At 40.5% G+C, this 22057-nt stretch overlaps 1 protein-coding gene across 11 annotated transcripts in view; it reads left to right on the top strand.

Moving 5' to 3' along the window:
- The window catches only part of HELQ (helicase, POLQ like), a 47935-nt gene extending 31322 nt beyond the window's left edge, over window positions 1–16613 (top strand). For 9 of the 11 annotated variants that reach the window (XR_646919.2, XM_009206814.2, XM_021938449.2 and 6 more), the window contains 4 exons: window positions 1432–1605; window positions 5553–5666; window positions 6928–7062; window positions 16272–16613. Coding sequence is in view for 9 of the 11 variants with exons in the window: in XM_009206814.2 (XP_009205078.1) it covers window positions 1432–1605; window positions 5553–5666; window positions 6928–7062; window positions 16272–16379 (531 nt within the window). In the remaining 2 variants the exon portion in view is untranslated. The remainder of the gene's footprint in view (window positions 1–1431; window positions 1606–5552; window positions 5667–6927; window positions 7063–16271) is intronic. The other 2 variants (XR_646918.2, XM_009206813.2) reach the window with 1 other exon arrangement.
- The last annotated feature ends 5444 nt before the right edge of the window (window positions 16614–22057 follow it).

Here is a 22057-nt window from a genome sequence, read left to right as displayed (position 1 = left end):
CTACCACTCCCAGCCTCTAATTTTATTTTTTATATCTACTTTTTCTTTTTTAAGTTCATCGTTTTTTCCTCAGTTTTAAGAATTAATTAGTTTCTAAGCTTGATACTAGCTATGAAATCTTTTATGCACAAATATGGTCATTAGGCACCACAGGCAAAAGCAGGTACACAGAATCAAAATCATCAACTACAGGAAGCATTTTTCTATCTCTTTCAGGTGTTTTAGCTTGGACCATGTGGAAATAATAGGATCTAATATTTACTCTTAGTTTATAATATAGACAAGCTTATTAACATATTTATCTAAAGTGCATTTGTCTAGTTTATAATGATAGTCACACACATATACAATTTACAAATACCAAATAACTGTAAAGGTCTCTGTCCCCACCTCCCTCCTTTCCTGTATTCATTTTCTACAACTGCCATAACAAATTACCACGAATGGTTGGCTTAAAACAACAGAAATTTATTCTCCCACACTTCAGGAGACAAGAAGTCCAAAATCAAGGTATTAGCAATGTTGATTCCTTCAGGAGCCTCTGAGAAAAAAGCCATCCGTGCCTCTCTCCTGGCTTCTGGTGGTTACTGGCAGTCCTTGGTGTTCTTTAGCTTATAGATGTGTCCCTCCAATCTCAGCCTCCATCTTCACATTGCTGCCTTCTCTGTGTCTCTCTGTGTCTTCTCCTCTTATAAGGACACTAATCATTGAATTTAGAGCCCACTGTAAATCCAGGATGATTTCACCTAGAGATACTTAACTAATTGTATCTGCAAATATCTTGTTTCCAAGTAAGATCACATTCACAGGTACCAGGGGTTAGGATTTGTACATTTCTTTTTGTGGAGTGATGGAGAGGAGGTACAATTCCTTCCCTGTAGAAGGAAGTTTAATTTATATTGGAAATAATTTGGTTTATCTTTTAACTTTTATTTATTTTTATTTTTTTGAGACAAGGTCTCACTCTGTCGCCCAGGCTGGAGTGCAGTGGTGCTATCTCAGCTCCCTGCAACCTCTGTCTCCTGGGCTCAAGTGATCCCTTAGCCTCCCAAGTAGCCAGGACTACAGGTGCGCACCGCCACACCTGGCCACATTTTTTGTTAGTTTGTCTTTTTGTAGAGACGGATTTTTGCCATGTTGCCCAGGCTGATCTCAAACTCCTGGGCTCTTGCAATCCATCTGCCACAGCCTCCCAAAGTGCTGGAATTACAGGCATGAGCCACTCTGCCTGGCCTTATCTTTTTTTTATAGTTGGAAAAATGATAATAAATTTGAATTAATCTGGAGTACATCTGTCAGAAATTAGTTTTGTTTCTGTGGAATTATTCTATCCTTGCTATTCTGTAATACAAGTTTTCCTTTTGTCCAATTTTAATAACATACATTTTTAGCAGGTCTAGTAAATGAATTTATTTGATTGTGTCTTTCTAGAAGGTGGACAAGGACATTGTCAACAGGCTATATCTGTCTTTTGTTCTTTATACCTTGCTCAAAGAGACCAACATTTGGACTGTATCTGAAAAATTTAATATGCCTCGAGGATATATACAAAATCTTCTCACTGGAGCTGCCTCATTCTCATCTTGTGTGTTACATTTCTGTGAGGTAATTTCATTGAATATATGATATGTACTTTGTGCATCTTCTGGTTTTAACTGTTACTAAACTAATAAGCCAGTTAGTATGTCAGCATTTTCTCCTTGTTGACATATTCTGTTATTACGGAGCACTAAAAAACTATTTAAAATGTACCTTTGTCTTTATCTGTTTATGAAAGTACTATTATGTACTTATAGTAACAATACAAAAATTACTGAGTCAACTAAAATACGTAATGAAAAGTGTATTTTTAACCCAGCTGTTAAAGCCACCATTAATAGTTTCAGGTATTCGGAATTAACTGTTAAAAACAACCTATTGATGTAGATTCCGTGTGAATGTCTTTCACCTGAGTAATAAAAATGTCAGGTGTTTGGTTACTAAGTTACCTATATCCAACAGCTACCTGCGACTATGTAGTACCATATTCTCTTTTTAAAAAAATTTAGGCTGGGCGCGGTGGCTCACGCCTGTAATCCCAGCACTTTGGGAGGCCGAGGCAAGCAGATCACAAGGTCAGGAGATGAAGACCATCCTGGCGAACACGGTGAAACCCCGTCTCTACTAAAAATACAAAAAAATAGCCAGGTGAGGTGATGGGCGCCTGTAGTCCCAGCTACTCGGGAGGCTGAGGCAGGAGAATGGTGTGAACCTGGGAGGCGGAGCTTGCAGTGAGAAGAGATCACGCCACTGCACTCCAGCCTGGGCGACAGAGCGAAACTCTGTCTCAAAAAAATAAAATAAAAATAAAAAAATTTAATTTTGACTGGATGCCATGGCTCCCACCTGTAGTCCTAGCACTTTGGGAGGCTGAGGCAGGTGGATCACTTAAACCCGTGGTTCGAGACCAGCCGCTTGAGCAATGTGGCAAAGCCCTGTCTCTACAAAAAATAACAAAAATTAGCCAGGCATGGTGGCACACACCTGTGGTCCCAGCTACTTGAGTCTCACTCTGTTGCCCAGGCTGGAGTGTAATGGAGCGATCCAGGCTCACTGCAGATTTGACCTCTGGGGCTCAGGCGATCCTTCTGCCTCAGCCTCCCGAGTAGCTGGGATTACAGACATGTGCCACCACACCTGGCTAATTTTTTTTTGTTTTTTTGAGATGGAGTCTCAGGCTGGAGTGCAGTCGTGCAATCTTGGCTCACTGCAACCCCCGCCTCCCGGATTCACGCAATTCTCCTGCCTCAGCCTCTAGAGTAGCTGGGATTACAGTCACACACCACCACTCCCAGCTAACTTATTTATTTTTCGTAGAGATAGGGTTTCACCATATTGGCCAGACTAATCTGCTCAAGCGATCCGCCCACCTGGGCTTCCCAAAGTTTTGGGATTACAGACATGAGCAACAGCGCCCAGCCAGTTTTTAAAATTTTTTTGTACAAATGGGGAGTTCTCACTATGATGCCCAAACTGGTCATGAACTTCTAGGCTGACATGATCCTCCAGGTTGGCCTTCCAAAGTGCTAGGATTACAGGCATGAGCCACCACGCCTGGCCCCATATTCTCTTGATTGCCACTGTAATTTATTATATTTGCTTCCAGTGTCAGGCAACTATTTAAAGTTTTTACATCAAATGTGTATTTTATAGAACAGTTTAAGAAGAAAACCTTATTCTGGCCATATGCATTTGCGATGGATTTAAGACTTTATTAAAATAAGCTTTCAGAATTCCTTTAAATAGCACAATAAAGCTTACCAGACATTTACATCCAGATAATTTTTTGTGTGTTTATAATATAAGCCATTTTTGCTGCATTTAAATTTCTTCTTATTGGATGGCATAATAATCCTTTCCATATTTGTTTCCAAGTCAATTTTTTAAAACTTTTTCCCATGAATTGTTTTCTAAACTTAAAATTTACTTCATTTTCCCTTTCTTAAACTTTCATATTCTGTATATGCATATGGCAATTAATTCTATCGTATGTGCTAATGAAGGGAGTAAATAATTCAAAAATACTTGACTTTGGATTAAATGACAATTGTTCTAACAAATTTAGCTTTCTAAATGTCTTTTACTTGTGCTGATTTTTAAATGTTGGTTTATACCCCCTGAGCACATGCTAGTTAAACAGAAGACAAAAATTATTGGTAATAAGAAGAAACTAGCCTTTAAAATGTATTTTCTTAGGTTTTCTCTGTGTGTGGTTTTTTTATATTTAAAGATACTCTCCCTAATATTTTTTCCCTTTGTTTTCATTGTGACTATGAGGACTTGAGCCTTATAAAATTGTTCAAGTAAAAAACTCTATAAAGCATCAAGAAACACAGCAATAATTTGATGGCTCATCCTAAGAAAAATCTAGCTGACAATTTGTGCTCTAATTAATTTACTTCATTTTTATATATCATAATTATAGAATTACATATAATGTAAATATTATATAATTATATGATATATATTACATGTATATAATTTTTCAAATTATTATCAATAGAGACAGGGGTCTTGCTGTGTTGCCCAGGCTGGCCTCAAACTCCTGGACTCAAGCGGTCCTCCCACCTTGGCCTCCCAGAGTGCTAGGATTACAGGCATGAGCCACCACATCTGGTCTACTTTCAGTATTTCAAGACAGAGGTGTTCAATCTTTTGGCTTCCCTGGGCCACATTGGCAGAAGAATCGTCTTGAGCCACCCATAAAATACACTAAAAATAGCTTATGAGCTAAAAAAAAAAAAACTCATGATGTTGTAAGAAAGTTTACAAATTTGTTTTGGGTGACATTCAAAGCCATCCTGTGCCGCATGTGCTCTGTGGGCCACAGGTTGGACAACCTTGTTTTAAGGTATTTTTTATTTTAAAAAGTTATAAATGCTGTGAAATGGTACATTAATTGTCTTAGCTAAGATGCTTTTAATTACAAGTTACAGAAAAACCCATCAAGGTTTAAACAATAAGAAAAAATAATTATTTTATATAACAGGCATGCCAGAACTAAGGCAGCTTCAGGGTTGATTGATTCAATAGTTCTGTTCAAGGTTTTCTTCTTTTTACTCTACCATCTTCATTACGTTGATTTCTTTCTTTTTATTTTTTATTTTTTTGAGACAGAGTCTTGCTCAGTCACCCGGGCTGGAGTGCAATGGCACGATCTTGGCTCACCGCAAGTTCTGCCTCCCGGGTTCACACTATTCTTCTGCCTCAGCCTCCTGAGTAGCTGGGACTACAGGCGCCCGCCACTACGCCCGGCTAATTTTTTTTGTATTTTTAGTAGAGACAGAGTTTCACCATGTTGGCCAGGATGGTCTCGATCTCCTGACCTCGTAATCCGCCTGTCTCGGCCTCCCAAAGTGCTGGGATTACAGGCGTGAGCCACCGCACCCGGCCATGTTGATTTCTTTCTTAGTGGTCACAAGAGGCTAGCTAATGCTGTTCCATTCATCATGTACTCTCACAGTGATATCCAAAGGCTAGAAAGGGATCTTTAAAATAAAATAAATTACTATAATAGAATATTGCAAATATATTTGACAAAATACTATATTGAATTCTCATTTATCCATCTAACTTGAACAGTTACTGACTCATGACTTCCAGTATTTTTATTATTGTATTGTTGCATTGAACATCATGTTATATTTGAATATTTCCATATTTAATATTCATCTTCAGGATAAATTCCCAGACGTAGGAATTGTTTTTAGTCACTTGGGAAAGAAAAACTGTGCGTTTGCTTCCAGGTATTTCGATTAAGATGACCAGAACTTTTTATTGACTTATTCTTCAATTTTCAGTCTTGTCCTCATCCTAAAACCAGTTCCTCAAATTCCTTAGGGTTCTCACCATGTTTCTTCACATCCATTCTGCTTAGAATCATCTTTCATCTGTGGCTTAACTCAAGTTCCAGAACTTATATAAGGAACATTCTCTCAGCCCCCTATCACACAAACCAAACTTTGAAATAACTTATAAAATTTAAATTTTATGTATTTCTTTGTGTTCTATAGGAGCTTGAGGAGTTTTGGGTTTACAGAGCCCTTTTGGTAGAACTTACCAAGAAGCTGACTTACTGTGTAAAGGCAGAACTAATCCCTCTCATGGAAGTTACTGGAGTTTTAGAGGTCAGTAGCTTGCGGTTTCCCAATTGAAATTATGTCAATTAATACAGAAGCCAGGTTTTATTATTTTGTGAAGTCTTATTACAGGGGAAGTGACAGCAAGAGCCTTATTGCTCATTTGTCATGGGAGTCTTTTATTTAAAACAAATAGCTGCTATGGCCTTCCAGAAATCCACTGTTATTAGATGGCATACCTGATGAAAAATCTCAGTTGTAAAAAAAAAAAAAAAACATAACAGGAAGGGTGGGGGTGACTGTCTCCAAGTATGTTGTGCTACCAATTGTCCTTAACACTTGTTCCTTCCTCCAATCCTTTGAAGAATTACCTTCTGTCAGTTTGGACTCAGTGCTTGTTTAAGGTAATGGTGATTCAGTGGCAGCAAGGGTCATTTGTATTTTTTCTAAGAGAGTAAGAAGAAAGGGTTCGCAACTGGTTTTCTGGCTTTCTATTTTCAGCCAACCCTCAACTTCAGTTTATTCTCTGTTACTCAGTTCTTGAGTCAGAGGAGTTCTACTTAGGATACACACACACACACACACACACACACACACACACACACACACAGAGACACCAGTGGTCCCCTGAGTAGATGGTGAGAACATTGAAAGATATTGGACTTGGCCTGATGAGGTGGCTCCTGCTGTAATCCCAGCACTTTGGAAGGATCACTTGAGGTCAGGAGTTCAAAACCAACCTGGCCCACATGGTGAAACCCCATCTTTACTAAAAATACAAAAATTAGCCAGGTGTGGTGTCATGCGCCTGTAATCCCAGCTACTTGGGAGGCTGAGGCAAGAAAATTTCGTGAACGTGGGAGGTGGAGGTTGCCATAAGCCAAGATTGTACCATTGCACTCCAGCCTGGGCAACAGAGCAAGACTCTGTCTCAAAAAAAAAAAAAAAAAAAAGAGAAAAGAAAAAAGAAAGAAAGAAAGAAAGATACTGGACTGGAACATTTTACTTGAGAATATGAGATGATGCCACCAACCTAAGTGCCTTAATGGGCTTCTATTGTTGATTGCAGCACACATCAGTTGACTCAAGCTGGATAGAACTATAGTTATCTTGTGGTCAGTTTGCAACCACCCAAATGCATTTTTTAAAATTCCTCAGAATTCTCATGTCTTATCTCTTCATATTTACTTTATTATCTTAGTTTATCCTGGTCTCTTACATGCAGTTTTTGTTCTTTTCAGTAAAGTGCTTGCTTTTCTTTTTTCTAATCCCAAATTATTATCCTACTGATTTTTGCAACACTTTTCAGGGTCGAGCAAGACAGTTATACAGTGCAGGTTACAAAAGTCTAATGCACTTAGCTAATGCAAATCCTGAAGTGCTCATAAAGACAATTGATCATTTATCAAGACGTCAAGCCAAGCAAATTATTGCGTCAGCAAAGGTAAGCAAACCATTTTTTAACCTTAATAATCTTGTGTATTGTTATTTGCTTGTGTTGTAGACATCAGAACAAAAACATTTAACATTGCATAACTGTTTATTTCTATAGATACAAAAGTACATACTCATATTTGTGAGTAAAAATAGCGCATCTGTTATGATACAAACCTTGCTAAACAGAGAAACGACTTGCTAAAAAATAAAGAAAATTTCAGTGGTGGCTCATGCCTGTAATCCCAGCTCTTTGGGAGGTCAAGATGGGAGAATGGCTTGAAATCAGGAGTTTGAGACCAGCCTGGGCAACATGAGACTCTGTTTCTGCAAAAAAATGTAAAAACTAACTGGGCATGGTAGTTTGTGCTGTAGTTCTAGCTATTCAGGAGACTGAGGCAGGAGGATCGCTTGAGCCCAGGAGTTCAAGGCTGCAGTGAGCTAGGGTGACAGAGTGAGACCCTGTCCCGCCCCTCCTCTCCAAAAAAAAAAAAAAAAAAAGGCTGGGCATGGTGCCTCATGCCTGTGATCCCAGCACTTTGGGAGGCTGAGGCGGGTGGATTACCTGAGGTCAGGAGTTCGAGACCAGCCTGGCCAACATGGTGAAACCCCATCTTTACTGAAAATACAACAATTAGCTAGGCTTGGTGGCACATGTCTGTAATCCCAGCTACTCAGGAGGCTGAGGCAGGAGAATTGCTTGAGCCCAGGAGACGGAGGTGGCAGTGAGCCAAGGCCATACCACTGCACTCCAGCCTGGCCAACAGAGTGAGACTCTGTCTTAAAAAAAAAAAAATGGCTGGGTGCAGTGGCTCATGCCTGTAATCCCAGCACTTTGGGAGGCCAAGGGGCAGGTGGATCACTTGAAGCCAGAAATTTGAGACTAGCTTGGCCAACATGGTAAAACCCTGTCTCTACTGAAAATATAAAAATTAGCCAGGCGTGGTGGTCCACACCTGTAATCCCAGCTACTTGGGAAGCTGAGGCACGAGAATCACTTGAACCCAGGCGGTGGAGGTTGTAGTGAGCTGAGATTATGCCACTGCACTCCAGCCTGAGTGACAGGGTGAGAGTCTATCTTAAAGAAAAAAAAAAAAAAAAAGACAATTTCAAGGGTTCATTGAAGTACAAAGAACCCTGGAAGTCACTGAGCTCTGCCTCCCAAAGTTCTCATCACAGGAATCCTTCCCTCAGCATCCCGACATCTGGTCTCTCCACCTTTGAGCACCATCATTGACAAGGAGCTTGTTCATCAAAAATTAGGTGGTTCTATTTTTGTATGCTCTTAGTGTTACAAAAATGATCCTGATATACCGAGGCTAAATTTTGCCTTCTTAAAATTTTTACCATTGCATCAGAGTACTACGTCTGGAACTGGACTGTTTTTTTGTTTGTATGCTGTTTTTCACATATTCAAAAACAGCTCTTATTGTCCCCAAGGGTTTTTCTTTTCTGTTGCTTTTATCTGTATTAAATAATCGAGTTTTAGGCCATTCACTGTCCTAGTTACCCTTTGCTAGATACAACCCAGTTTGTCATTGCCTTCTGCTCCCTGTGGGTAAAGCTATTCCACAGCAATTTGAGATTATTTCCTTCTTGATCTCAACTATAGTTCTAAGTCTGAAATTGCTTGGCTTCTTTGAAACTTCATTGTTTTACTATTTTCATATATAAATCAGAATTAGCTAAAAAGCAAATTTCCATCGTCTTTTAATGGTGCTCACATTGCTTACATTACCTTAATCGTTCTTTACAACAAACCTATGAGGTGGACAAAGTCAGTGTTACCCTGAGTTTATAGATGAAACCACTAAGACTGACCTTGTCCTGTTAAATTAGGAGTTCTTGGGGTTGGTAGGGATGAAGTTATAGTCATTTCCTTTGCTGTAGCACCTAAAAAAAAAAAAGTTCATTAAACTTTGACACGCTTGTTTCGGCATTTACTAGTGATGTTTGTCTAACTCCATTATTTCCATGTTTATCAAGTGGTGATTTTCTAACTTCATTATTCCTTCTGGATTTATTTACTGATGTTTTACTATGAGGAAAAGCTTTTCCTTTATTTATTCATTTATCAGTACATGCTTATAGGTTCAGACATATTCAATGGGTTATAACCCATTAATAACGTTACTTATTTTGGTGCTCAAATGGCCTCAGATTTGGCCAGTGGAAGCCCCTGAAAACTGGTTTGTGTGGCTTTTTGACCTTCATCATCATTCTTGAAGTATTTTCTTACTTTCTGGCTGTGTCTGTCAGCATCTAATCATTAGGAGGCATAAACCACATAGTAATTTCAACAGGCCTCTAAGGGGTCAACAGAACGTTGAAGAATTCAGGAAGGAATACATTTGAGAGGTGGTCCACCCCCACCCCACAGCACCCCTATGGATGGGATTCAGACTTCATTGCCACTGGATGCTGGAAAGTTTGTTGTGGTTCTACAGCCAAGGCTAATAAGCAGAAACTGCCCACTGGAGTGCTGACAAAACTGCCAGGAAGCTGCCTACAATGTACTGTTGAACTTGCCCAAAAGCCAGCTCTAAGGCCCGTGGAACTAGGGCACTAGCTAGGAACACCCTAGCTGATGTATGTCTATGCATTTTTCTATACTTACGTGTAAATTACTGAAGGCCATGAGCTCATACTGATAACTCTAATTCTGATTTTTCCAGGTACATATGCTGTATAACAGAGTCTAGCTCCAAAACTTAGTGGCTTAAAACAGCCATCTTATTTTGCTCATGTCTTTGTAGATTAGGAATTCTGGAGGGGTGCAGCTGGGTGCTTCTCACTTGGGTCCCATGCAGCTGTAGTGAGAAGTTGACTGGCTCTATAGTCATAAGGCCCAGCCGAGCTGGATGACTCAGGTGACTCACTCACATGACCAACAGCTGATAATGAGAGGCAACTGGGGCTTTTCAGTCAACTGGAGCAACTACATATGGCCTTTCCATGTGGCTTCAGTCTTTATGGCGTAGAAACTAGGTTTTCAGAGGGAATGTCCAGAAAGTGAGCATTCTAAGATATACAGGCAGAAAATGCAAGAAATCTTCGGAGCCAACCTCAGAAGTCAGACAATGTCATTTCCACTGCATACTGTTGGTTACTAGAAAACCATTAAGACCTAGATTGAAAGGAAAGGGGATCAGACCACCTCCTCATGAGAAGAGTCTCAAACAATTTGCAGTTATCTTTAAAATCTGCCCTCTGCTCACAAATTGTTTCTGTTCCTCCCGCATGCAAAATATATTAACCCCCAAAAGGCCTTTCCATTATAGCTTCTATTAGGAAAAACTCAGTCTTTTTTGTTGTTGTTGTTCCCCCACTGAACACTCAACAAACACAACACAGACAGAAGATTTCTGTGACCAAATGTGAGGGATTTCTTCCCAAAAAACAAGCAATTATTTTTGCAGCAGACATCAGCTGGGTGTCCTGACACTATCTAGCTGGAGTCTGGGCTTCTAAAACTTCTTACCAACCACCTTCAAGTTGGGGTTCCCACAGCCTCTTCTCTGGGTTCAGTCAGCTCACGAAACTCAGGAAAACATGTATGTAATAAAGGATATCACAAAGATACAGATGAAGAGATTCATAAGGCAGGGTATGGGGGAAGTGGCACAGAGCTTTCATGTCCTCGCTGGGCACATCACCCTCCATGTGCTCAGCTGTCTGGAGGCTCTGTGAACCCTATACTCTTAGACCTCTTATGGAAACTTTATTGGGTTGGCATGATCGACAATCATGTAGAAATGTGACTGGACCGAAAGGGTATGATTTATTAATAATACTAACAGACCAAGTGGGGAAACCCAGCAAGACCTGTCTGTTCAGATGCTTCTGGCCTCTCTGTGCAGCATTCTTTTCTCCAGAGTATGGGGTGGGACACTCTGGGATGAGGGTCTTTTTACTTTTTTTTGGAGACAGGGTCTTGCTCTGTTGCCCAGGCTGGAGTGCAATGGCACAATCATAGATCACTGCAGCCATCCCCTCCCAGGCTCAAGCAATACTCCCATCTCAGCCTCAGGAGTAGCTAGGAATACAGACAGGTGCCACGCCTGGCTAATGTTTTTAATTTTTAATTAATCTTTGCTCTATTTAATAGAGACAAGGCTTTGCTATGTTGCGCAGGCTGGTCTTGAACTCCTGGCCTCAAGCAATCCTTCCACCTTGGCTTCCCAAAGTGTTGGGATTACAGCATGAGCCACTGCACCCAGCCTGGAATGAGGGTTTTAAGACCCAATGATCAGAGTAGAGTTCTGCCTTAGGCGAAAGGAGGGCAGAAGGTCAGAGACAGAAATTCTGTTTCCTGAGGTCTAAAGTGCCCCAACATTGTAACAAGGGCTGTGGGAGTTATGAGCCAGAAACCGTGGATGAAAACCAATATATGTATATCATAATATCACAACATCAGACTCAGATCCAGTATTCTAGATCAAGTCCGGGTGTGAGTGATGCACCTTCAGTACAGTTTCACAAGTTACAGTTCTTACTCTGAAGACCAGTGACCTAAAGAGATACTACATAAAATAGTGAAACCAGAAATAGGATAACCATAGTACACTCTCATTCATAAAGAAGGAAAATCGGTAGTGCATAACAGCAGTTCTGAAATCCAGCCAGCCACATGTGGCCAGTTCTTTAATTATGTCCCAGTTCTTCTCTCGGAATGATTTTTCTTGGCTTTGGGTTCCCTCATTTGAGTCATTCTCCCTTTTCCATAAACAATAAGCCCATGTTTGCTGCTAGGTAGCTTTCTCCGTGTGCTTCCTATATACAATTCAAGAATACTGAAGTTCAAGAGTTCATCAGGGTCAGGTGTAGTGGCTCACACCTGTAATCCCAGCACTTTGGGAGACCAGGGTGGGAGAATCACTTAAGGCCGGGAGTTTGAGATCAGCCTGGGCAACATAGCAAGACCCTGTTCCTACAAAAGAAATTTTTTTTTAAAATTAGCCAGGCATGATGATGTGCGCCTGTGGTCCCAGCTACTCGTGAGGCTGCAGTGGGAGGATCACTTGAGCCTGGGAGATAAAGGCTGCAGTCAGCTATGCTCAGGCCACTGCACTCCAGCCTGGGCGACAAATCAATGTTATCTCTATTTTAATTTAATTTCATTAATTAATGTTATTTATTTATTTATTTATTTATTTATTTATTTATTTTGAGACAGGGTCTCACTTTGTCACCCAGGCTGGAGTGCAGTAGCATGATCTTGGCTTGCTGCAGCCTCGACCTCCCAGGCTCAAGCAGTCCTCCCACTTCAGCCTCCCAAGTAACTGGGACCACAGGCAGGCACCACCATGCCCAACTAAATTACCTTTTTTAATTTTTTTTTTCACCATGCTGCCCAGGCTGGTCTCCAACTCCTGAGCTCAAGCGATCCACCCGTCTCAGCCTCCCAAAATGCTGGGATTACAGGAGTGAGCCACCATGCCTGGGGGAGACCCTATCTCTAAATTTAAAATATATATATATGTTCAGAGGCACTTGATGTTTTGTATTGTCTCTGTCTCTTTTTAGTCAATCTGGTATAATATCTTTTAAAATATTGCAGTTTCTTATTTATCTATTTATAATCTCTATGTTGCTTGACTTTCTCTTTTTTTTTTTTTGCGACAAGGTCACCCTCTCACCCCATCTGGAATGCAGTGGCACAATCTTGCCTCACTGCAACCTTAGCCTCCCAAGCTCAGGTGATCCTCCCACTTCAGCCTCCCAAGTAGCTGGGACCACAGGCATGCACCACCACACCCAGCTAATTTACATTTTTTTGTTTGTTTGTTTGTTTTAAGAGAAGGGGTTTCTTCATGTTGCCCAGTTTGGTCTTGAACTCCTGGGCTCAAGCAATCTGCCCACCTTGGCCTCCCAAAGTGCTGGGATTACAAGTGTGAGCCACCTTGCCTGTCCTAGGCTTGGCTTTCTGACAGTGTGGATGCTAGGGTCTGAGAGGGAGGATTCACATGACCTTGGATTGATCTCATTTCAAGACCCCAAGGCCTTTTTTAAACTGAGCCCTGTCATGCGGCATCATTTCTTCTGCATTCTATTAGTTACAAGTGAATCACAAAGGCTAGCACAGATTCAAGAGTAGAATTAGATCCCATCTCTCAATGAAGGTGTCAAAGAATTTCCAATCATTAATTTGCCACACTAATCCCATACAGGACTTGCTATAGTCTTCCTCTTTTTCATATTTGTACTTCCTTTCTCCAATAATGAGAAACCTCATCCCTGTGTTTATTAATATATTTCTCTATTTTCCTCAATCTTAGAATGCACTGAAAGTAACTGCAGAATTGTTAACTTATACCACTCCAAAAAAAACAAACAAATTCAGTATTTATTTACAGCACTTTTTGTCTTCATTCTGAGAGTATATAATTAAAACAATGTGTTAAAATGTTATTTGGTTTGGGGTTTTAAAAAAAAATCTGCTTCAGTGTGGCTGCTACACATTTGAAACACAAATTCTACTGGTATTCCATTTTACTTTTTCTCCTTCCCTCACGGATATTTTTTTAGGAGGAGGGGGAGGAACTAGGTCTCTGTTACCCAGGCTAGAGTGCAGTGGCACCATCATAGCTCACTGCAGCCTTGAACTCCCAGGCTCAAGCGATCCCACCTTAGCCTCCTGAGTAGCTGAGACTATAGGTATAGACCATTCCTGGCTAATTTGTTATTGTTGTAGAGGCTTGGTCTCACTATGTTGCCCAGGCTGGTCTCTAACTTCTGGCCTCAAGCAATCCTCCCACCTCAACCTTCCAAAGTGCTGGGATTATAGCTGTGAGCCACCATGCCTGGCCTGTCTCATTTTTATTCTCTTTATTGTTTTCCTGCTTTTTAAATTTTTTCAGTAGCCCTAATTAGGTTATTTAAATCTGTTTTTCTTTGGACACCCAATTATTTAGTTATAGTTATTAGTTTTTATTTCTAATGTGATTTTGCCTTTTTCTTTTATTTCATCCCTGAGCTCAGTCAACTTTTGTATCATTTCTTCCAGTTTTTGTCCATGTTGCTTCTTAGTTTTTTAACTTCTTATTCAGTGAGCATTTCCACTCCTCCTCATATCTCCAGATTTTTATTTGAGAATATTTAATCTTGTTTGGAGTGTTGTGTTACAGTTTTTCTGCTTCATGGTTTGCTTTCAGGGAGGGAAATTTTTATGAGCTGAAGAGTTTGGGTTATTTGTATTCTTTTTTTTTTTTGAGACAGAGTCTCGGTCTCTTGCCCAGGCTGGAGTGCAGTGGCGTGATCTCCACTCACTGCAAGCTCTGCCTCCCAGGTTCACACCATTCTCCTGCCTCAGCCTCCCGAGTAGCTGGGACTAAAAGGGTGTGCCACCACGCCCAGCTAATTTTTTTTTTTTTTTTTTTTTTTTTTGTATTTTTAGTAGAGATGGGGTTTCACTGTGTTAGTCAGGATGGTCTCGATCTGACCTCGTGATCCGCCCGCCTCGGCCTCCCAAAGTGCTGGGATTACAGGCGTGAGCCATCACGCCCGGCCTTGTTTTCTTTTTATATAGTAGTTTTGTATAGATGAGAACTGCTTGTACCTCTTCATATCTTAGACAACATAGTCATTTGGAATGGTTTATGAGATCCCATTTCAAGAGTGTTCTCTTCTGTCAGAGTAGCAAAGTATTTTTTTTTAATGGATGACTTGGGGTGGGAGAGGAATGCAAGGAGGGTTTGTATCCTTTGTTGTCTTTTTTTTTTTTTTTTTTAATTTCCTTTTGCCATACAAGATTATCCATTTTTTCCTTTTTTCCTCTTCCCCTCATGTCTGAGCTTCCAAAAGGCACCTCCCTTTTCACCCATTCTCTCCCCTAAAAGCATTGTCTTTTGAAGACTGCCTCCTAGAGTCCCACATGCATGTTAAATATCTTCCTATAAACAATGCTTTAATCAACCAACATTCTGTTTTCAGCATTTTTATATTTGGGTAGGCTTTTTCTCTCTGGAGGTGATTTTATTTCATTTTAGACCCTCTATTTCCCTCTTGTCTTGTGCTTTTTTTCTCAACCCCATCTAGATCTCTGCAAACACTTGGGTGGGAGCTCAAGAAACTGGTTTTGGCTGGGGGTAGTGGCTCACACTTACAATCCCAGCACTTTGGGAGGCCAAGGCAGGAGGATCATTTGAGCCTAAGAGTTTGAGAACAGCCTGGACACATAGGGAGATCCAGTCTCTACGAAAAAAGCCTTTTAAATTTTTTTTAATTAAAAAAAAAAAAGAGGCTGGGCACGGTGGTTCACACCTGTAATCCCAGCACTTTGGGAGGCCAAGGCAGGCAGATCATGAGGTCAAGCAATGGAGACCATCCTAGCCAACATGGGGAAACCCCATCTCTACTAAAAATACAAAAATTAGCTGGGCATGGTGATGCATGCCTGTAGTTTCAGCTACTCGGGAGGCTGAGGCAGGAGAATTGCTTGAACTCAGGAGGCGGAGGTTGCAGTGAGCTGAGATCGTACCACTGCACTCCAGCCTGGTGACAGAATAAGACTCCGTCTTAAAAAAAAAGTGGAGGGGCGGGATTTGTTCTTCCAGAAATTGGTGGGCTTTTTTAAACAACAAGTAATTTGAGGTTGTTGATACTCTCTGTGTTATAATAATACTGACACAAGGGTTTTGTGTAGTTTACTTATTATTCTTATTGATCTATATAGCTTGTTATTTGGCAAAAATTCGTTGACATCTTTTATATGCCATGTTTGGAAATACTTTTTTTGCTCATTATGTTGCTTTTGAAATTAACAGTTTTAAGTTTAGGAACTTGAATAAAACTTTTATTTGAAATACTGGTAGCTTTTTAAAAGCATACTAAATTTTGAGGAATAATAAAGTGCATATATATAAAGGATAACATTTTCAGGAGCTAATTAAATTTTTGCAAAATTGTCTTAGATTTTATAGATTAAAAGTTAATTTTTAAGTGGCTGAGTCTTCAATAAAACAAATCTTTGGGAGAATTAAAGCTTTATTTTTGGTATACTAAAAGGCAGTGATCAGCTAAAATGGTTTTAACTAAATGCCTCCTCTTCATTGACTATAATCGTTTATTCTTAAGTGGCCATTTTTCAATCTCATTATAGTTTTAATGTCTAGATTTCTGATGTGTAAGGATTCAGGTGTTCCATGGACAGTGGTAAAATTGTTGGCAATTCTCTAGCAATGCATATTTTGGCCTCACGTCTTAATTTTTTAAATATAGATGCTGTTGCATGAAAAAGCAGAGGCCCTGCAAGAAGAAGTAGAAGAGCTACTAAGATTACCTTCTGATTTCCCTGGTGCTGTGGCTTCTTCCACTGACAAAGCATGAAGCTATCTGATGAGCATTTTCACATATGAATTATTTATTGTACATGTGTTTTATTAAAAATAACTTATACTTTATAAATGAAAAAATACATTTTAAGTATGCATTAAGAACTATGAATCATTGAATATACCTCTTCTCACTAACAATTCATTATTTGGAATACTTATTTCTCTGCTGAACAGTCTATAGTGTCCACCACAAAATGAAATTCAATTTCATCAACATTATGCTCAACCTTTGTATCCCGATCTTTCATTATTCTCTTACCCATTTCTTTCATCAAATTGGACTATTTGAAATCCCCAGAATTTTCCTTAGGATTTCCAAACCCTCCATTTCCTAACTGCTTTTTGTTATTTCCAGTGCATGAAAATTATCTTTAAAATGTACTAATACTTCAAGGAGTAACTAAAAAATGCTAGAATTCTGTCTCCTCTATGAAATTATTCCAGGTTCATCCTCACCCCTACCCCACACCTAGGTGCTCTTTCCCTCCTATAAGCATCATAGACCCCGCATTTATGCCCAGGTCTTTTTGCTGCCACTACTTTATAATCTGGATGTCCAAGTTCTCCATGTGTGTATGCGACCAACACCCACACACTTAAGAAGTAGGAATCTCAGTGAAGAATGAATACTACCCACAATTAACAATTGGAAGCTTTTCTTTAAACACAATTTAAATATTGCCGCTCCCTTTTCACAATCATAGCTCAAATGTAGATGACACTAGTGCAAGAAAAAAAGTGTTAACTAGCAATATTTATGAGTACTGAACTTGCTTGATTAACGATCAACCCACCTGTCTAAGAAACATCCTTTGGAAACTTTGCAAATAAATCCATAGTCTAAGTTATTTGTGCCTTAACATTTTAGGCCATTATAATCTAGTAGTCATTTACCTAGAGTACTAGGCAAATGCATAGAAAATATCTATGTGCCAGGAACTCTTGTAAGTGCTTTATATGAGTTAACTAATTTAATTTTTATACAATAGTATCTGTAAGACAGGTACTATTATTATCCTCATTTTACAGATGAATAAACTGACACACAGAGAAACTAAAGTAACTTTCCCAAGGCCATGAACTCGTCAGTCACAGAGCAAGGATTCAGACCCATGCAGCCCCAGTGTAACATCCACACACTTAATCATTATACAATAATGTCTTGGTAAATTTGTCCATTTTATTCCTTCCTAAGTGTTTCTTATACCTGTCCTTGATTTTATCTTTAGTATTACATTCCATCATCCTTGCCCCACTCCCATCCCTGCATTTCCTTACACAAGTCAAAGTACGGCATCCTGATGTCCTAGCAGAATTCTGGGCTTCACCGCACATGTTCCATTTGTTGCAGTTAAAAAGATTTGTAAAACAGCAGCTGGCTAGCCTGCTGGCTGTTTGAACCAGCCTCTGAATTGCATTCACAATGGGCCATAGTCCAGTCTTAAGGATTTTTTTTTAAGTCTAGAAACCCCAGGTTTACTAGTTGACCCAATTAAGTAAAGCTCTGTCTTTTTTTTTTTTCTTGAGATGATAGGGTCTCGCTCTGTCACCTAGTTCAAGGCTTACTCCCGGGCTCAAGTGATTCTCCCACCTCAGCCTTCCAAGGAGCTGGGACTACAGGTGCGTGTCACTGCCCAGCTAATTTTTGTAGAGAAGGCATTTTGCCATGTTGCCCATGCTGGTCTCGAACTCCTGGGCTCAAGTGATCTGCCCGTCTTGGCCTCCCAAAGTGCTGGAATTATGGACATGAGCCACTGTGCCAGGCCAAAGCTCTAATTCTTGCTAACCAATTTGTGAAAGACTGATTTATCATCCAAGATTAATTTATTAATTTAAGATTAGAGGTGAGGGGGCGGGGAGAAGGGTACCTTTACAGTAACTTGAATACCTGTATCTGCAGTTTAGGACGATCTTCACACACATACACACACACCCCCTCACTCTTCTATCAATGTTTCTCCAAGTCAATCTCAATGGAAGGTTGTATCAAGTGTAATGGTGGATGATTAGCCCTAAAAGATATTCAAATATAAAGAAACTGAAACAGTTTAGTTCTAGAGAAGCAGACAAGTGGGAAGGAACAAAGTAGGGAATAGAAATAGACCTAAATACGTTTAAGAATTTAATGTAATAGACTGGGCGCAGTGGCTGATGCCTGTAATCCCAGCAATTTGGGAGGCCGAGGTGGGAAGATTGCCTGAGTTCAGTAGTTTGAGACCAGCCTGGGCAACATGACAAAACCCCATCTCTACTAAAAATACAAAAAAATTAGCCGGGTGTGGTGGCACATTCCTGCAGTCCCAGCTACTCAGGAGACTGAGGCATGAGAATCACTTGAACCCAGGAGGCAGAGGAGGCAGCGAGCCAAGATCGCACCACTGCACTCCAGCCTGGGTGACAGAACAAGACTCCATCTCAAAAAAAAAAGAATTTAATAAACATGGTTTTTCAGTTTTGAGTAATAGAAATGCAAGCATATGTAGCTTAAGCAAAAGGGACATTTAGTGGCCAGGCTCTCAAACAGTAGGCAGCAATAGAATTGGCCTTAGGGCAGCTAGAACCAGAGAATCCTAACACCATCCATACTCACCATCTCTTGTCGGGCAGCACCAGACTTGCTTCCTTATGGCTTCAAGATGAAAGCAAAAAGAGCTCTCTGCTGCCAACTCTAGTTAGAAAAGTCTCCAGGAAGGGTTCCCATTAGTCCTTTGTGGGTCCATTTCCCACCCCTGTGAGCAGGATATAGGGTTTAGGTTTGGGTTTTGGTTTTTCAGAAGACAGAGAAGTGGGGGTAAGCAGAGAAAACAGCTAGTACAGATGACACTTCAAGTCACAGTGGAAAAGATGGATAACTCAGTGAATAGAATTGAGACAAATGGCTACCATGCCATTTAGAAAAATATTAAGCTTAGCCTGGGCAACATGGCGAGACCCTGTCTCTACAAAAAATTAAAAAATTAGCTAGGCTTGGTGGCGCATATTTCTGGTCCCAGCTCCTTAGGAGGCTGAGGTGGGAGGATCGCTTGAGCCTGGGAGTATGAGGCTAGAGGGAGCTGCACTCCAACCTGGGCAACAGAGCAAGACCCTCTCTCTCCTTTCTCTCTTTCTACATACATATATTTAGCACTCTATAAAATATATTTTATATTATAAATAGCTGATTTCTACCTATTGGTTTAAACCAAATTAAACTTTAGGCAAATCAAAGATTCAAATGTGGAATTTTTGAAGGTGTCATCTATGCTGAAGCATCAAAGAACGTATCTGCAGTTCCTTCTTCTAAGGCTTCAAAACAGTAAAATGTCAGTAGTTCCAGTGTGGTGTCAGGTTTTATTTTGTTTTCTTTATAGATTCTTTTCAAGCTACGAGCCAGCTGGCCCATTTCTAAGATGCTTAACTTCAAGATCTTTCTAACATCCAAGTCTCTTCTGCTTTGCATTATACCTTTAAACAACTACCCAAAAGAGGCTTTTCTGTTGGAGCACACCCATGTTTTGGTGAAGTGTGAGCCTTTTCAAACCTAGCCACCCTCTCCTCCAATCTCCACACTGCTATTTTTTCAGAAAGCCCTCCCTGACTTCATGCTTTCATTTGTGAGAGCCTTTCCACACAAGCATCACTGCAGCTTTTGAACTCCATCTCACTGTGATAGGAAGTAACACCAAAAATATATAAGCATTGTTATACTTGGTTTTATTTAACAATTTCTAGTAATTTATAATCATGTTGATAAGTGTGCTTTTTTTTTTTTTTTTTTTTTTTTTTTTTTTTGAGACAGGAGCACAGAGTTTCCCCTCTTGTTGCCCAGGCTGGAGTACAATGGCACAATCTTGGCTCACCACAACCTCCACCTCCCAGGTTCAAGCCCTTCTTCTGCCTCAGCCTCCCGAGTAGCTGGGATTACAGGCATGCGCCACCACACCCGACTAATTTTGTATTTTTAGTAGAGATGGGGTTTCTCCATGTTGGTCAGGCTGGTCTCAAACCCCCGACCTCAGGTGATCCATCTGCCTTGGCCTTTCAAAGTGCTGGAATTACAGGTGTGAGCCACCGCGCCTGGCCTTTTTTTTTCTTTTTTTTTTTGAGATGGAGTCTCACGCTGTTGCCCAGGCTAGAGTGCAGTGGCGCAATCTCAGTTTGCTGCAACCTTCATCTCCCGGGTTCAAGCGATTCTCCTGCCTCAGCCTTCCCAGTCACTGGGACTACAGGCATGTGCCGCCACACCTGGCTAATTTTTGTATTTTTAGTAGAGACAGGGTTTCACCATGTTGTCTAGGCTAGTCTCGAACTCCTCACCTCAGGTTATCCGCTCACTTCAGCCTTCCAAAGTGCTGGGATTACAGGGGTGAGCCACTGCACCCAGCCAAAAGTGTAATATTTTCTTTTGTTATATTCAATGACAATAATAAGGGTGACAATAAACTACCATGTTTTGAAGGTTTGCCAAGTGCTGGCACTATGCTGAACACTTTCATGCTTTGTCTAGATGATTCCTTGCAGCCATTTTTCTCCTCACGTTACCAGTGTGAAAAGTGTGGCTTGCCAGGATCACCCCCATTATCAAGTGACAGAGCCTAGACCCATCCCTGATCACACTGATAATTCTATTTTTGATTGTGTTCATTTGCAGCACAAGCTACTCTACACGTGTTTGGAAAGGAGTGGATCAAGATGGCAGACTGAGCATATGTGTTTGCCTTTCGTCTTGCCTAAAATCCCATGAAATGATTTAAAATAGAGATTTGGGCCAGGCGTGGTGGCTCATGCCTGTAATCCCAGTACTTTGGGGGGCTGAGGTGGGTGGATCACCTGAGGTCAGGAGTTTGAGACCAGCCTGGCCCACACGGTGAAACCCTTTCTCTAATAAAAATACAAAAGTTAGCCAGGCGTGGTGGTGGACGCCTGTAATCCCAGCCACTTGGGTGTCTGAGGCAGGAGAATCACTTGAACCCTGGAAGCAGAGGTTGCAGTGAGCCAAGATCACACCATTGTACTCCAGCCTGGGCAACAGAGCGAAACTCTATCTCGAAATAATAAATAAATAAAATAGAGATTTGAAAATAGCCTAAGTATATAACAGCACAGAAAAACAGTGAAGACTGGCACTAACACATAGGATCATGATGATTAAAAAGCCAAATGGAGCATCCTAGGCCAGCAGGCTTTTCCTACTCCCTCACTGATGCAGAATACTACACACTAGTGGCATTTCCCACAAAGCTAAAACAGTATCCTACAGGATCCAGCAAGGAGTAAAAGATAGAAGATAACCTCCATACACCCACAAGAAAAGCTACTGGCTCAAACCCTCAGCATGTTACCACAGTCTGATAACAGAAAACGCAGAAAACAAGGATTCTCAGGTACTAAGTTGCTCAGAGAACCAAGAATGCCAAATGTTTGTGAGTAAGTCAACACCATAAAATAGAGACAGCAATTCAGCGAACAGAAGAATTACAATCGAAGGAGGCAATTAATAAGCAACAGATCAAGATTTCAGAAAACCATAATTAATATTTTAGGGTGGATGCTAGATAGAAGGCAAAGATCAAATTAACATATCAGAAATTAATATTTTGATCAAAATGAAAAACTCAATAGCTGGCTAGGCACAGTGACTCACGCCTATAATCCCAGCACTTTGGGAGGCAAAGGCAGGTAGATTGCTTG

Source organism: Papio anubis, chromosome 3 (assembly GCF_008728515.1).
Source record: "Papio anubis isolate 15944 chromosome 3, Panubis1.0, whole genome shotgun sequence".
Lineage (NCBI taxonomy): Eukaryota > Metazoa > Chordata > Mammalia > Primates > Cercopithecidae > Papio > Papio anubis.
Note: the sequence above shows the minus strand (reverse complement) of the source record. Positions and strands in the feature narration are given on the sequence as shown.